At 45.9% G+C, this 17,437-nt stretch overlaps 1 protein-coding gene across 5 annotated transcripts in view; it reads left to right on the top strand.

Annotated features, from left to right (window-relative positions):
• SRGAP3 (SLIT-ROBO Rho GTPase activating protein 3) overlaps positions 1-17,437 on the top strand; it is a 237,789-nt gene that overhangs the window by 177,781 nt on the left and 42,571 nt on the right. For 2 of the 5 annotated variants that reach the window (XM_081071599.1, XM_081071602.1), the window contains 5 exons: positions 4,943-4,970; positions 7,537-7,623; positions 13,579-13,609; positions 14,736-14,796; positions 16,903-16,980. In XM_081071599.1, coding sequence (XP_080927725.1) covers positions 4,943-4,970; positions 7,537-7,623; positions 13,579-13,609; positions 14,736-14,796; positions 16,903-16,980 — 285 coding nt within the window. Of the gene's footprint in view, positions 1-4,942; positions 4,971-7,536; positions 7,624-10,045; positions 10,149-13,578; positions 13,610-14,735; positions 14,797-16,902; positions 16,981-17,437 lie in introns of all 5 variants that reach the window. The other 3 variants (XM_081071603.1, XM_081071600.1, XM_081071601.1) reach the window with 2 other exon arrangements.

The raw sequence follows: 17,437 nt of genomic DNA, 5'->3' as shown, positions 1-17,437 counted from the left end.
TCTCAGATGCAATCTTTTATGACTGCCTTGCCCTGAATGGCTTTAATGAAATAATAATAATTAGTTTTGGTTGGCATAACTCCTGACCCATCTGGTCTTCCAAGTGGATTTAGCCCTCAGCTACACCTTGCTCTGAGATGTGATTTACCAGTCCTTCTTCTGAGTTCTGAGCTAAATAGCAACCGAAAACTGCAGGAAAACGCAGCTTCAGAAAGCTAAGGGCTGCTAAGAAAGAGCCATTGGAATAGCCATAGTCCTGTTTTCTAGTTAGCCAGCCATGGAAAAGCCCCGTATGCTTCTTTTGATACTGATTTGGGTCTTGTTAGACTAGTCAATTCTGGGAGAAATGTTTTAGTAAACTTTTTGTTTTAGATTAGTTTTAGATTTACGGAAATGTTGCAAAGGTAGTGCAGAGCTCCCGAGTACTTCAGTCCAATTTCCCCTATTATTAACATCTTACCTTAGTATGGTATACTTTAACAAGTTATGGAATTACTGAAAAAACTGAAACTGAGACCAACTCTTTAGTCATCTGTGTATGTCCCCTGCACGATACAGGCATATGTGGATTCTTAGGGCCTTGGGTGAAAAGGGGGAATTTGCAAGCAGGAGAATTTTTACTGATTTAGATTGATAAAATGCTTGCCCATTGGGCAAGGGGGTCATGGAATGAGCAGGCCAAAGAGGTTTCAGAATTTGGGCTCATTCATTCTTCCAAGTGCTGAGAGATGATTCACCTTACCTGGGCACGCTGACTCAGTAGAAAGCCCTTCTAAGAACGGGGCCGGGGTGGGGTTATACCTGCATCAATGGCCTTTTTATGTCATCTGAGGGCTATTTCGTACGGCAAGGAACAATCTGGAAGTTTTGGAAACAGGTGAGAAATGTGAGGCCAAGTGGAATATTTTGACCGAAAAGATACAAGTTTTTTTTTAAATGAAATAAAGTATCATGTTGAATGCCTCAATTTCTCTCAAGTACTCTTGCCAGCAATGCTGAAAGAAACCACAAGTTAGAAGAAACAAAAACTTTTGGGTCACCTTCACTTTGAACACGACTAACCCCACGTACACAAGTCAAAACGCTTCTCAATACCCCTCAAATTGCATTTTTGTTACAGTGATATCATTGCCACATCTTGGGAACAAGAGCTCCCATCCTTGTAGGCCTTTGGCTGTTGCTATATTGTTTTATTGGCCAGAGAATTCTTCCATTATCATCTCTGAGTCTGAGATCTCTGACCTTTTTATTGCTCTGGGTAGTCTGTAAGCTCCAGGGCTTACACTCGAGCTATGGGTGATTTTTCAATTTACTAAAGCCCCTCAAGGGGGAATAGTGTATTGTCTACAAAAGAGATGGGACATAACCTTTTCAGGCCAAGATTTAATAGCCCATTACAGAGCAAAATGTCCACCAGGACCAGACAGTCTGACCTTCTAGAAAATGACTGAGCCACCAACTATAAAATATATTTTTAATCCTAACAGGTCTCACAATGGAAAGGGCAGAACATTTTTTGATTTCTGGTATTTGTTAGAAGGTGAGACTAGACTCAAAAAGATGTTGGTAATGGGGTTATTGAGAGTAGAAGGTGTTTTAGAGCTGAAAAGCATAGGTTAGGTTCCTGGTCAGAGGGAAGTCTGCCTCGCACGTGTGCTGGCATGTCACTGCAGGACCAAAACCCTTTGATTCCTACCTCCCCACTTCTTCCTCGCCTGCCCCGTCTGTCCATTCACCTGTCCACTGTGCTTGGCCAGGACTAGGGGTACAGTGTATACAAGACAGATAAAGTTCCTGCCTTCTTAGAGAAGAGACACTTCAAACAGTAAACAAACTACTAAATAGAGAAGTATAACCATGATAAGTGCCATGAGCGGGCTGAGATAGAGAACAATTGTGTGTGGGGCTCGGGGAGTGATGGGGGTACCTGCTTTAGATCGGGTGACCAGAAAGGCCTCTGGGGGGGGTGCCATTTAAGCTGAGCCTGAAGAGGAGAAGGCGTCAGCCCGTGAACAACTGGGGGAAGAGTTGGGGCAGAGGGCACAGCATGGGCAAAGGTGGGAAGGGATGTGCTGATGCAAAACTGAAAGGAGGGCGGTGTGCCTGGACATAGTGAAAACATGGAAGACGGGACGGTTTGGAACAAGAGGATGTGCAGAGGCAGTCCTCCTAGGTCACCATTGTGAGTCAGAGCTGCACAGCTGACGGCAGCCCTGAGGGGAATGGTGTGCATTATACTCAGTGCAGGCCACGGGCTCACCCCTCCCGTGGGTTGCCAGCAGCTGTAACTCAGGGTGTTGGGGCTACGTGAAAATTTACCTCAAATTGGTGTCTGGTAGGAATTTGCCCCAGACCCCAGATACACAGTCAAATGAAGCAGAAGTTAGTTTTAACTAACTTTTCTCCTTTCCTGCTTTGGTCTTTGACTCCAATACAACCGACTGCAGTCACTCTTGCAACAGCTTGTGGCTTTGGTCAGGAATTAAATTGTTTGCTCATTCACTCCAAGTTTTAGGTTCAGAATTCTATTACTCTCTTCCTGCCCTCAGTTCATTCAGCCATTGTTTTCTGTAGAGAAAATAAATGTTTTGCTTTTTCTTCTAAAAAGTGCCTTTATATGAATGCTGGATGGGATTCTAGCATCTAGAGCTCTGCTCTCCAATACGGTGGCCACCAGCCACATGTGGCTATTGAGCACTGGAAGCATGGCTAGTCTGAATTGAGGTGTATGAAATGAATACCAGATTTCCGAGTTAGTTCCCCCCAAAAGTATACAAAGTATCTTATTAATTTTTATATTGATATATATATTGAAATGATAATATTTTTGATATATCAGCTTAAATACAATATAGTATTAAAATTAATCTCACCTGTTTCTTTTACTGTTTGTAACGTGGCTACTAGAAATTGTGGCTTGCATTGTATTTCCGTTAGACAGCTCTGACCTTGAAGTTCTCCACTGCTCTGTAAATGGACTGAAGTACTAAATCATTGCTCTATGGATGGACTTCCAAAGCGTTATGCCAAGTGAAAGAAGCCAAATGCAAAAGACCACAGACTGTATGAGTCCACTTTTAGGAAACATCTAGAATAAGCAGATCTATAGAGACAGGGAGTGGATTAGTGATTTCCAGGGGCTTAAGGTGGGAAGAGGGAGGCACTGTCATTTGGCACAAGGTGTCTTTCTTGTGCAATGGAAATGTTCTAAAACTTAATTGTGGGTGACGGCTGCACAATTTTGAATAGTAACTAAAAATCCTTGAATTATATATTTTAAATTGGTGAATTTTATGATATGTAAATTATACCTCAGTACAGCTGATAAAACTGAAAAAAGAGGAGCGTGGATATTCTGGAATTCCAGGGCAATGTTACGATCTGGAGATAAGATTAGGAGGTCCTCAGTAAACGTTTGAGATCACTTATGACAGTTCACAGAAAGAGGAGATGTGGGTTTGCACCTGGGGACATTCCAACATTTGGAGGTTAGAGATTGGGCAGATGAGAAAGGGATGGCAAGAGAAACTGGGGAACAGCCTGTAGGGCAGGAAGGATACCTGGAAAGTGTGGAGCCATGACAATCAAGAGGAGGAAGCTTTATACGAAGAAGAGAGCAATGAACTGAGTTGACGGGTGCTGAGAAGTCAGATAAGAGCAGAGAAGACACTGGATTCAGCCACACAGAGGAGTCTCTGTGGAGTGGTGAGGACAGATGCCAACTGCAGTGAGGAGAGGGGAGGACCTGTGGTGACTCTGGACAGCTCCTTCAGGAAGTTCTGCTGTAAAAGGGAAGCGGAGAAATGGGGGGTGTAGTTGGTGACATGGGGGCCGGGGAGGTTGAAAAGCTAGGTGATACATATCCAGAACATGTTTGAATGCTGATGGAAATGATCTGGAAGGGAGGAGATTGGTGATGCTCGAGAGAGGGAAGGCACTTGCAGGAACAGAGCCCCCGAGGTGGGACCCAGAGCACAGGGAGAAGGTCTGGGCTTTGGCAGAGGCCAGGTGCTTCCTTCAGAGTACCAGGAGGTAGCTGGTGAGTGGGTGGGTGCAGGTAGGTGGGCGGGTCTTTTGGAGGCGCACCGGAGGTCCGTCTTAATAACTTTTCCACTGAAGGAAGTGAGCAGGTTTTCCGCTGAGAATGAAGGCAGGAGGGTGGGAGGGGGTTGGCAAGGTTGGGGAACAACCAAAAGGAATCTTATGGCTAGTACCTTTCAGGGCCAGGCGTGTGACAGGTGCTCCAGAAACCATTGTTGATATAAAGCAATGCATGAGTCATTTGGCTCTGGTATGCATAGAAGGAATCACCTGAGGTGCTTGTTAAAATGCAGATTTAGCTGAAGTTGAACAATAATGAATGTCAACTATAAATAAATATATGTATTTTATATATATATATATATATATATATATATGGTTATAAGAAGCGGAGCACAGCATTAGGAATAGAGACAGTGGAAATGTAATGGCTGTGCGTGATGTCAGAGGGGTAGTAGACGGGGGAGGGTTTTTTCCCTGTGTGAGGGATATAAATGATAAATGTCTAACTAGTACATTGTTTTGTGCACCTGAAACTAATTAAAAATGCAGATTTCTGGGTTCTTAGACATACTGATTCAGAAGGCTCAGGGGAGAGCTCAGAAATCTGTGTTTTTAACCAGGGCCCCAGGTGATTCTGATGCAGTTGGCAGGCTATAGTGTGAGAACAACTGAAAATAATGTAAAAAATGCAATGTATGTGAACACAGCTCTACTAACAGGAGGTGCTGGGGATTTAATAAGAGGCACTTCTTTCCAACAGCCCATACCTTAGGCATGATTCAGTTCTCTAGTTCACAAAAAATTAATACCAGTTGTTTTACTGTTTTTAGAAAAAGATGAATGTTCCCTGGTTAAACAACAACAACAACTAAATGTCAATATATATTTTACTTTGTAGGGGAGAGAGCAGAATGTGGCACAACCAGGTAAGAGCTGGGGATCTTGTTTCTCTCACCTACTGCCCTGATGTGGGGAGTGGGATGAGATGGGAAGAGCAGGAGAGGAGGGAAGTGGGGGAAGACAGACACTGCTGAGATCTCAGACAGCCTAGGGTATTCTTAGAGGGGGACAGCTCTTCACCACTGTCCCGAGATGGGGTGGGGGTTAGCTGCGCTGAGCGGGAAGGGAAATGTGCTGTTTTCGGCTGCTCTACTAGTTCTTGCCTTAGACTGAAGCAGGCCACTTCCAGGCTGGTGATGGGGAGGGGGCTTTCAGAGCTGTGGGTCAGTGGGGTGTCCCCCCACTCGGTTGCACTATCCATCAAGTAGGACAGTAATATATACTGCAGAGTGGCAGAGGGCAACCAGTAGAGACCAGAGGCTGTGGGGTAGCTGTTGACCTCTCTCCTCATCTGTTATATGACTGCTGAGCAAACTGCCCAGCCGAGGCAGAAGACCCAGCCTAGGGTCCCCATTTGCCCAGCTTTGGATTTGGCTGGAATTGCACACATCTGGGCATACGCATGTGCATACCCACATAAGCGTGGGCAGACGCCCCTACTGCCCGGACCCTGGCTTTGGACCTCACCGGCACTTGGATGGACTGATGGGGCGTCCCTTGCTGGGAAAAATAACAAACGGGCAACTTCTGCTTTCTCTCCAGCTTGCTCATTTTCCTTTGCGCTTTTCCCTGAGCAGACCAGAGCCAGTGAACACTTTCCACTCAGCAACTGATAGCTGACAGGCTGCCTTTCAGCAACTGAGCCTTTCCTCTTCTTTCAGAGACTGTAATCCATAAGCAGCCCTGTCATTGCCCAGGTTGTTCTTAGAGCTGTTTCTGAGTTCCCCGCAATAGCTCTCCCACTGCCCGGCATGCATTCAGCTGTGGTCCAGAGGCCTGCACTTTCCATCAGGTGGCAATTGAAAGGTACCTTTGGCCTCGTTCTGGGCCCAGCACCCTGATGACATCCTCTTCTCACAAATTCTTCTCAGTGAGCCCGAATCCTGGAAAGCTGTCATACTTGACAAGAGGGAGGATGAACCCTTAACCCTCTCCTCATCAGGAAAGGAGTTGGCTGGGAAGAGGCTTGGAAAAAAACTCTAAGGGTTTCAGTTTGCGGCGCCAAGGATAACAGAGACTGAGGGCTCTCTGGAAGCTTAGCCTGTGCGGCTGTTCTCCTGGACCCAGCAATCTGGGAACATCAGGATGATTCCTAATGCCTGATGAGGCCCTTGCAGCACACAGGCAAGCAGGTGTGCAGGGTCACTTTCTAAGAACCTTTTAGAAACAAATCCCTGAATGAATGATTGATTGATTGATTGATTGATTGATTGATTGATTGATTGATTGATTGATTCTGGCAAGAGGGTTATCGTACCAAAACAACAGAAGCCACATTTTACACCAAAGTCTGCAACTAGTGAAACAGATGGGGGACGAAATGAGCCATCCTTCACTTCCTCTTAATTCCTAGAACTTACATGGGAGAAGATTATTCTAGCAGGTCGCAGGAGAGATCTTTAATGAAATCCTTGGCCATGTCCCAGGGCCTACCTCAGGGAAAAGTTGAGGGGATTTTTGTTTGTTTGTTTGTTTATTTTGTTTTAATAAGGTCCACTGAGAGGTTGCCTTCCACGCCCTCTTTGACCCAGGGCCTGGGAAATCCAAGCTAGGATGACCAGACCTCCCACTTAGACAGAGTGCAGCCATCTGTACTCTGGCCCTTGGCCACGGTCAGAGCTTACTGGGTTAGTAAACTAAAAGCTTCCCCTTCCTTCCAAAAATCATTTTTAACATGTACAATGAATTGTCAACTTGGAAATGGTTTTTAAATTACTCTTAAAGGCCCTGGGTGAGATGTCTGTATACTGTGGCTCTCTGTGTCTTCCATAGTTTCCCCCCCCAATGTCAGTGTCATTGTGGACAATCATTTGAGCAGGTCCCCTGAGGCAAGTTTCTGCTTTCCTCGTATAGACGGACCAGTTTTTGCACATGGGCTGCAACACATTGTATTTTTCTCACACTTAAGACCCTCATCTTAGAATAGCCCAAATTCATAACTCTGTAATTTAGGTTGAATAGACACAATATTACACTTGAAGAGTGGATGGTAAATGTCAAGGCCAGATGCAAACATGAGGTTTGATTATGGATATTCAAACTAAAGACTGGCTTCCCTAACCCAGGTTGATTTCCCCCCATGGTTTGAATTAGAGGTGAAATCACTGGAGATTTCTGCCCAAACAGATGCAACCCAATGCACAGCCTCTGAGAGTCTGACCACCACTGAAATACAATATGGCTGCCATTTTGGACATTGACACCCATGTCTGTTGGGTTGTCTAGGGAAGATTTTAAGCACTGTCCTTTTGGTCATAGAAAAGTTTTGAGGCCAATTCCTGTGTTGCAAATGTATGTTAACTTTCATCTTGGTTGAAAGGCAGAAAGGGGACATTGGTCTCTGGTTTCTCTTTCTTCCTCTCCGTGGCTTTCTCCGTTCCTGTTTTCCCTGCCTCTCTTTCTTTCTTTCCTTTTTGCTGTGCAACTGAGCAGCAGAAGAGATGGAAGGCTTAGGCTGCCCCACTTTCCTTGGCTGAGCTGCCCCCCTGCTCCCCACTTTGTGCCCCACGCAGCATTTCAGTAAGTCGGGATTGATTTGATGTCATGCAAAGTTGGAATAGCTACGTTTCCCTGTCAGAGATTCGTCAGTACACAGAGCACCACGCAAAGAAAGAAACCCTGGTGTGATTCCAACAGTCCTTTGCTTTCTGGATTGGGCAGGAGAAATGGGGAAAAATATATTATTTTCCCTTTATTACATTTTGTAAACTTAAAGAAAAAAATCCTTAGGACTTATTTTAAGGAAACCCACCTGTTGAGCACCAAGACTTTTTGATATTGGGTGTCCTGCATTAAGGGTCTCTACGCTTGCTGGCCATGGGAGTTTAATAGATAATTTAATGCTATTGCTGGATATTCTGTGATAAAATAAAGTTCCCAATTTCACACTCACACCGGAACCTGGAGTAGGAAGAGCTAAATTCTATTCCCATGACCTTGGACAAGTTTCTTAATCTCTCCTCAGCTCATTTCCTTACGTCTAAAATGGGTTTACTAATTCTTGCCTACTTCACTGGGTTGTTGTGAGGGAATCATGCAATGCGAGGTAAGCAAATAATCTGAGAAAGTTCAAAAACAAACACCCAAAACACTATGAAAACAAGGTGGCGAAATTGTTATCCTCAAGTTATTCTTAATTCCAAGACTCGAAATCTATGACCTTATGTCACATTTTTGGCACTCTCTTTTGGCATTTGGAAATTCAAAATCAGATCTGTTGTAAGAAATATCACTCCCACATACGCACATGCTCAAAAAATATGTAATTTACGAAAAAGAAATGACACGGACTTAGCTAACCAAATTGACAAAAGATCCAAGATGGGCTTGAAATCATCTTGCCTGTTTTTGTTGTTGTTGTTGTTTTTTTTTAAAATTGGTCTGTGCTGTTATTTTGGTTCCAGTGTTTGGGTGGCATGATATTTGGATTCAACTCTGTCTTTGCCCATGCATGTCCTGGAGCTAGCAGCATTTGCTCAGTACTCAAACGCCGAGGAGAAGTTGGTTAGAGTTTCCAGGATGGCTGGGCTACTGAAAGAAACATGTATAACGAGGCCAGTGAGCAGAAGCAGCATGACTCTCATTCACCTTGATGGGCTCCAAAGTCCATAAGGTTGCTAACCCATTCATAGAAATCAATCAAGACCTGGGGGACTAGGTCTTTGCTTGTCATGCGTGGACATTATCTGTGCCAGACTGGATCCCCACTTGTTGCTCCCCAAATTGTGAACCAAGCCATTTGAAAATGAACTGCCTCTCTTGGTTGAGGGGCCTTCTTCCTTACCTCAGAGCCCTTTGCCCTGGAAGGCTGGCAGCATTGAGTCAGGCCAACTTGGGTGATGAAAGATGAGCAAATAAGCCAACACAGGCATATGCATGGTGAGCCACTTTGGAAACTGGTCCAGTGTCTGTGGCTGTTTCACTGTCCCTGGTGAACTGTGGTGTGGTTTCCTCTCCCTGTAGCCAAGACTGGAGCACAGGGAATGGAGATCCTAAAGCAAAGCAAGACACTTTCAACCTGGCCCGCTGGGTCCCCTGGTAAGGGTTAATGGGAAGGATGTGTCATTGGCTGGAGATGGAGAAGTGCCCGAAGGCTCCATGACTGGCCTGGTGGGAAAAAATCTTGGATTTAGAGCCAAAGAGGCCTGAGTTTGGGACCTGGCTCTGCCCATTCCCCTCTCTAGGCCTCAGTTTTTGCCTCTTTAAAATGAGGCCATATGTACAGAGTTGAGCTGATGTTAAGTGTGGTAATGGCTTTGGAAGCACTTTAATCAAAGTGTACTTGACTAAAGAACAGGATAGAATCATCCTCGGTTATGCCAGGACCCCAAAGAAGCTGCAGCCGCCCTCTTGGCATCAGTTTCTTCATCTCAAAAATGAGAATAATAATTGCCTGGCTCTTAGATCGATGAAATAAAGATTAGTCAAGTGTATTTGAAATGCCAAGAGGCATTAGGAAAATCAGTGCCCTGGTACATTGGGAGTTGAGACTTGGTAATGAATTTAAGCCAAAATAATGAAAATTAACCCTTCCAATCAATCATCTTTGGAAGTCTCTTGCTTTCTCAGGCTATAGATTACATCTCTCTCCCCTGATTCCCCCTCCATCTGGTCAGCTTTGCAGGATGACAGCCTCTGATTGGAGTTTCAACAGTTTCTTGGACATGTACTGTTTCCTTCCTATGATTTAGAATGCATTTGTGTTATACGAGTGTTGCTCCTGCCTGACGTTGTGGGTAAATTAAGACCCCCGAAACATCCAAAGGCCTTCAGACGGAGCATTGGATGCCAAGCCGGAGCATTGGATGCCAAGCCGCTGGGGGTTCAGGGGCTCCATTTGCATTTTGTGTTCTTCTCCAGTTGTGGGTTTACAGAGCATCTTTCCCAGTTGTATGTTTGCATTGGTTGCTTTCTTGATTTCTTTTGTTCCATTTTCCCCTAGGCCCCCCTGTCTTCCCCCTAAACCACAGAAAATGAGGAGACCTAGGCCTCTCTCAGTGTGTAGCCATAAACTATTTAACGGCTGTATGGAAGCGTTCATTAAGGTACTTGCTGGGGAGCCACAGAGTCCGCGAATGCCCCCGATGTAATGGCAGCCTTTCTTCACCTCCTTCCCTCGGCCGACAGCCCTGCCCCAACCTACTGGAACTTTCAATCTGTGCCCTCGGCCAGGCCCTGTGGCCAGCTAGTTCCTCCCTGCAGCCTGCACTTAGCTTCAGTGAGGGCTTCTAATCAGAGCTTCTTTCGTCTCTGACCAGTTGCTGCTAAGTGCCTCCCCGTGATTCTCAAGGATAAGATCATGAAGAAATTCGGTGAAGTCCAAATGGGGTTGCAATGCCAGCGCAGTGGTTCTTGGCATCCACGCTTTGTTGCTTCAGGAACTGTGGTCCTAACTAGCTCGAGGGACAGTTAGAGAATCCCCCTACTTCATTTCACGCCCAAGAGGAGATTGGCTGGAAGCAACACAAAGAAAATCCCTGAGGGCAAAAGCATGTTTTTATATGTGTTTTTTCTTTAGTTAATAATATACCAGCGAAGGAAGCACATAAAATTTGTTTGAGAGAAAACCCTCCCATCTAGTTTTGCTTCTTAGGCAGTTTGGGAGAAGGGAGAAGAGCTGAACCCGTCCCTTTAGAATTCCAGGTTAACCCTTTACATCTTAAACTAAAAACAAAAACGTTTCCACTAGGTGAGTTTCTCCTTTCTTGCTTCTTGGATGCAAAGGGTATAGGATCAAGCCATGTTAGATAGAATGGCTCAGCACATTAAGATGACGGTGGAGTTGAAAAGGGTAGCAGGTGGGGAAGAGACTGAAGAGGAGGAGATACACTCTTAACACTAGGGGGAGAAGGAGAGAAGGTCCCTGCCAGTTATTTCGGAGCCCACTACCATCCAATGAAGATGCTTTCTGCAGAAAGGAAGCCTGGTGTCAATCTGGAGGGAAGTGAAGCTCTGGGGCTTTGCTGACGAGCCTGGAGTGGTGCAGGCTGCTCATCCTCACACGGTGCGCTCAGGACTTGCAGCAGAGGGAGGAATTGGCATGGCAGCTTGGGTCTCAGGACTGTCTGCCTCTGGGCTGAGCTCTGGGGAAGGGACCATGGGGCAAAGGGAAAGTAGAACAGGAGGGCACAAGATAAGACTTCTCAAGGGTGGGGAACAGCAAGAGCTGCTAAATTTAAAATACCTCAGAGGACTGAGGCTTGGAGGGTCCCAAAAGGAGGAGTGCTGCTGGGTGCATCGGGGTAGAGGTACTATCTGGAGGTGACCCCGAGTGCACATTGCCATCCAATAGGTCATGGGAGGATGGGGCCGTGTCAAAAGGGTCCTTCTTTCTTTAGCCTCCTTCCTCTCTCCGCCAAGACTGTCTTCTCATTCATCCTCGCCCTCAGAAAAGCCACTCTCCGTAACTGAGTGGGGACTGAAAGGCATATAAGCTGTTTTCCCTGCCCTCACGGAGCTTATAGTGTTAGTTGGGAGGATTTCAACACAGAAAGCTGAAAGTGGAAGGCGATTCAAATGAGCCCTCAGTGAATTCTTGCCATGGAAATAAGCTCTGTGAGAGGTCAGGGCAAGAAGAGCTCTGAGTAGTAGGGCCCAGGAGGCTTCTGGCGGGGCTTTGAAGAAAGAGGAAGAATACAGTGGAGGAGGGGAGCATAGAGGAGTCCCTGGAAGGGAGGACAGAATGAATGAAGGCTCAGAGACAGGGACACCTCTGATCTGCTCAGCTCTTTGAAAATGGGTCACCAGTGAGGAGCCGACTCTTCGCTGACAGCGTTTGAAAGTTAGGTGTTCTGTTGAATGGAAGAGTCTCTTACTAGAGCACTCCTACCCAGCATGTGTGATTATCAAGTATTCCTATTTTATTCCTCCCGTCAAACACATCAGAATTTCTTCAACGGTATGAAGGTTTGCCCCTTGGAAGTAGTCACCTTGGGCAGTCACTTTCTTTTTCTAAGGATATAGGCAGCTATTGCTTCAGCGTGTCAGTCTTCCTTAGAGCCTGCAGCATGTCCCTTGTCAGTGGTGCCAAACTTTGTATTAGAACGGACACCCTGGCCTTTGGAATGAGAAGCGCCTTCAAAGCTCAGCTTTGCAATGCCACCGGGGGAACAAAATGGCAAGAGGTGTATGCAGCTTAAGGCTGGTGGACCTGCCCTGAAAAGAGGCCCCAAACAGGGACAACCCAGAGCACTGAGCAGTGGCTCATTGGTAAAATAAGTGCGTAGCCTCCTCAGGGGACTATTGGACTGAAGAAGACAAAGTGACGTTTGTTAAACGATTGCATTTCTGTATAGTCACGCTGTACTTATGCCATATACTATCCGTGCAGTTCAGCAAACTCTTCTGCACGCCTAGCATGAGCGAGGCAGTGCATCGACAAACTTGCATGCACGGGCTCTTACTCTCAAGGACTGTTAGCTTTCAGAAAATAAAAAGACAGTCTAATATAGTCAGTCCTTCAACCTTTGTGAACAGAATTTAATTTTCTCTTATGAGTCACATGCTATCTGGACGAACATTGTACATGGACTAAGAATCCCCAACTTTGAAATGCCAAACCTGTGAAAAGTTTTCCAATAAAATCACATCACTGGGATTCCATGATTAGGATGGTTTAGAGGGACAAGGAAGAATCCCTCCTACCCCCAAGAGCCTGAGCCACTGCACATACAGGAAGAAAGAACAGACAGTGCTCCCTGAAACCGGGCAGCTTCAGTGGCTTTTGTGACAGCAAAGGCACGATTGAGAAGGCACTCTGACTCTCTATTGCCTCCCTCCTCTGGGCCTTTCTCAGCTTTTGGGTTCCCTGAGGTGTTCTCAGTGCTCGCGTGAGGGTCGGGATAGGAAGGAGAGCAAAGCCATACGGATACCCGGGAAAAACTACCCAGTGTGTTTGGTAAGGAAGCACGAGAGCTGTTTGGAATTTGGAATCAGGTGGAATCCTGTTGGATCCTATTCAGAGAGCACGTGATAAACTCGATCTTGGTAAAATTAGCTTTGTGCCAAGAAGGAGGCTTCCTGAGCTGGATGGCAGGGACAGCATTACAGTAGAGCCATGAGGGCGTGTGTCCCTCTGTTCTGTGGGTAGCTGGGCTAACCTGAAGGGCTCTTGCCCGTTGGTGAAGAAAGAGCCCCCGTGTTAAAGAGAAGCCAGACATGGGGTGAGGAAAGGGTTCAGTGCGCACCACTGCTGCTTTTTGACAAGGACTGAAAGAGGCCCCCATGTCACCCGGTGTCCAAGGCAGCCACCCTGGAAGCTGGCTGGTGCAGGGTCCAGAGCTCCCGTGAGGCCCTGAGACCCAGGGGTCCCTTCTCAGGGCAGGCTGGCTGGCAGTCTCCCCAGAACCTTTGCTGGTTGCCATTTCATTTCGGCGTTCACGGACTCTGAAGGAGCTGCTTACTCTAACTGATCTTACTCCTGCATAATCTTTTCTTTTTCTCCTGCTCTGCTGCCTGTTTATGTTTTGTTATCAGAGGAAGAAGAAATGCTCGAACCAGGAACCAGGTATTTACTAGAAAGGTCTGTTAGCCCCATTCAGCTGGATCGAACCTGCCTTTAGTACTGACTTCCAGAACAAGGCCCACCTTACCTGTTGCCAGTGGGTCTGTTTTATTATTCTCTTCCTGACCACCGTTAGTCAAGAAAAGAATTTACAGGGGTGGGGGGGGGGAGGGTGTGGAGAGCCACAAAAACATCCAAATTCATGGTTTTTCTCTGTCCCTTTACAAGAGCATATTACATAGGCCTTATTGTTTTCTCACCTTCTGAGGAGGCTAGTAATTTAATTTGGCACCTTTTAAAGAATGTTTAAAAAAAATTTTGTGCTCTTTACTGACCTGAAAAACATAGAGGTCAACCAATCATAGAATCCAAACGAAAATTACCCCTTGCCCAGCCCTTTGTGACCATGGGCCTATCTAGGAAAATGAAATTGAAAGTACATTCACACGCCAGAGGCCCGTGTTTCCAACTGCATCTTACTCAGCCTTTTTGTCTAAGATTGGCCACTCAATGGTCAAGGGCTGACATTAGCTGTTTCTAGAACACTTGCTTTCAACATGTTTGCTGTTACACAAAGTATCTGTCTGGATGTTTAGGTCGTAATATCATAAGTAGAACTGGTCTTTCCTTCTCAGAGCTCAAAAGGACCGCTGGGGCCAGTCTTGCTTCTCCCATAGTGTGTTCTTAATTCTGGCATCAGGCACTGCAGTCCTAGGAGGCCTTGGTCCTGCTTTTTCACCCATGCGCACTGGGAGAGTAGGATTGAGTTGGGGCAAAGTGGAGTGGGAGACAGAGAACTCTGACGGACTCCAGCCCCCTCCCTGCGGTGGGTTCCCTCCCCTTCCAGATGCGCCCATCAAGCCTCCTGAGCCCCGATTCCTTCCCAGCTGAGTAAGAAGAGCATTTCTTTAAAATTATCATAGCTATGCCTTTTTCTGCACATAACTGAAGACTTTCTGTTTTAACTGTTTGTGGAGACTTTAGAATTAGCTGTTCCTTGCTTGTTTTCCTACTAATTGGATGGTACTAATACTCTGGCTTGAGTTTATAATCTGTGTTTGCAATGTCTGTTTTCCGTGGTGGTTGCCAAGTCCAATACAAGTCACATTGCTTTTTTTTTTTTCTTAAGGATTCTGGACAAGCTATACCACTGGTAGTTGAAAGCTGCATCCGATACATCAATTTATATGGTAAGCTCGATTGGGGGGCAGTGTTTTCAGCATTCTCCACAACAGGTGCTAGGCTGTTCTCCTAGGAAATGAGATTCTGATTCATCTTGGAAGACTTCCTATCACTGCTGTGCTTCGGAGAGGGAAATGCTCTGTGGAACAGCTGCTATCCTGAGTGCTGTCTTTTGAGCCTTCTGTGTCGGGGCATGGGAGGGGTGATGGTGGTGGTGGTGGTGGTGGTGAGAAGACCCAGGAACTAGGAAAGCCAAGGAGCAGGGAGGGCACAGACAGAACCATTTTAGTTCCTTCCTCACTCCCACCCAACCCCCAGGGCTCTGTGCTTTGAGCACTGAATGCAGTTGGGCAGTCAGTCAGTTTAATACTGCTGCATTGTAGTAAGCGCCATGAAGGAAATAGTGTTCGGCATTAGCTAACCATGGTGTCCCCAGCACTTAATTTGTGTCTCCATCTATTCATTTATCCATTCCTCCAAAAATATTTTTAAACTTTTACTTATTTGAAGTGTGTTTTTCCAGGACCCATCAGCTCCAAGTCAAGTAGCTGTTTCAGTCTACTTGTGGAGGGCGCAGCTCACAGTGGCCCATGTGGGGATCAAACCGGTAACCGGGATACTACGAGCATTGCACTCTAACCAACTGAGCTAACCGGTCGCCCCAAAAATATTTTTTTTTCAGAGTGCATAGCAGGCACCATTTTGGACAATGGGAATATAGGCTTGAGCAAGATAGGTAAGATACCCGCCCTACGTAGCTTACATGACCAATTAGAAGGAAATAAATAAGCATAGGCATAGATAATATACTTTCAGGTGATAATGCCAAGAAACTAATTAAAAGGGAATAGAGAATAGCTGGAGAGGGGCAGGGCTACTTTGGCCAAGATGGTAAGGAGATACCTCTCCAAGGGCGTGACTAAGACGTGAGGGACCTTTAGGACGCTAGTGAGGAGAAGAAGCCAGCCATGAAATCCCGGTGGAGGGAATGGCAAGTATAAAGGCCTCCTATGGGAAGGAAAGCCAGTGTGACTGGACAGGAATGAGCCAGGAGGGTGGGATACATGATATAGGTGGGAGAAAGTCAATGCTGGTTAACGAAGGAGATGAACAAGCGTTCATTGAGCACCTAACTATGCACAAACCAAATTTTGATTAATACCTGCTTTTCAAAAGTAACCACTTTCCTAAATTATAATGTGGAGGGTTATTTTATATAGAAAAACTGAACCCCAGGAAAAGGATCACCGTCTCCCCTATTAATTCCCATTTCAGATGAGGGGGCCCTTCCATTCTTTCAATCCTATAGGTTGCTGTTACACCATTACTGTTACGTCAGGATTCGGGGTCTCTTCTTTGTTCTGGCCTCGTAGAAACACTTAAGAAAATGCAGTTGTTTTCCTTCAATAATTTAATCTCCTGTAAACGCCTCGATCCCAGGCCAGCATGTACTTTAGACTCTAGCTTTCTTGAAAGAAGAAAATGATGTGTTAGGGGAGGGAAGCGTTGGGACAGTGGTATCAATCCTTCTTGTTCAAAATCTCTGTGGCCACTGCACGCAAATGGCATTTGGAAACGCAGGCCAAGCTCTTTGGTGCCGACGTAGGCCCCCAGGTACCTAGGGGATATCTTACCCATCTTGTCAAGCCTTGCAGGTGTAGCTGGTAAACTTGGCAGCAAAGTACACCAATCAGTTATTTGACGGAGCTGATTGACTGGTTAAATTAGAAGTTATCCACTGGTCTAGTCTTGATATAAACATCTATGGCCTTTTCCTCCAAGCCCAGACAAGAGACATAAGAAGCAGGATGTGTCTGAGTATTTTGGCTGCCATAGTTCATTGCAAAGGCTATTTTGGGGCTTCTGCCAGGAGGTCTTTATTGGGAATGACTCTTATAAAGGATGGCAGGAGGAAGACAAGAAGTGGGATGAGTCATTAATCTTTCCAGTGGACTGATGAGCTCAAAACTTCATGGCATTTTTCTTTCTTCTTTCTTCTTTTCTTTTCTTTTCTTTTCTTTTCTTTTCTTTTCTTTTCTTTTCTCTTCTCTTCTCTTCTCTTCTCTTCTCTTCTCTTCTCTTCTCTTCTCTTTCTTTTTTGTTTTTTCTTTTAGGACTCCAACAGCAAGGGATCTTCCGAGTGCCAGGATCTCAGGTTGAAGTCAATGACATAAAAAATTCCTTTGAGAGAGGTAGGTGCAAAGTAACCATCCCAAGCGTGTGGCTGGGGAAGCCAGAGTGGGTGTTAGCCAGTGTGTCTCAGCACCTGTGCTGTGTGGACTGGTTTGCAGCTACATCTCTTTCCGACTTCACGTTCAGTGACCTCCCTCAATCAGCATGCGTGGAGCCCTCCACTGCACTAGGTGATGGGCTAGGGCCTGAAAACACAATAGGAACCAAAGATAATCAGTGCTAACGAGAGAATCCTGACAGTGATCAGGGCTGTCATGGAGTAAGCACTGGTTCGCGTGGGAACCCCTAGGCCAGCTGGGATGGAGTGGGGAGGAATAGCAAAGCCTGGAAGCTTTCGGGTGGAGGAAATACCTGAGTAAGAGCTAGGGAAACTGGGAATGGGCATTCCACACCCAAGGAATAGCATGTGCAAAGGCCACAAAGCAAGACGTATCTGCCATCAGCATCCGGATGGAA

This window comes from Rhinolophus hipposideros, assembly GCF_964194185.1.
Source record: "Rhinolophus hipposideros genome assembly, chromosome: 14".
Lineage (NCBI taxonomy): Eukaryota > Metazoa > Chordata > Mammalia > Chiroptera > Rhinolophidae > Rhinolophus > Rhinolophus hipposideros.
Note: the sequence above shows the minus strand (reverse complement) of the source record. Positions and strands in the feature narration are given on the sequence as shown.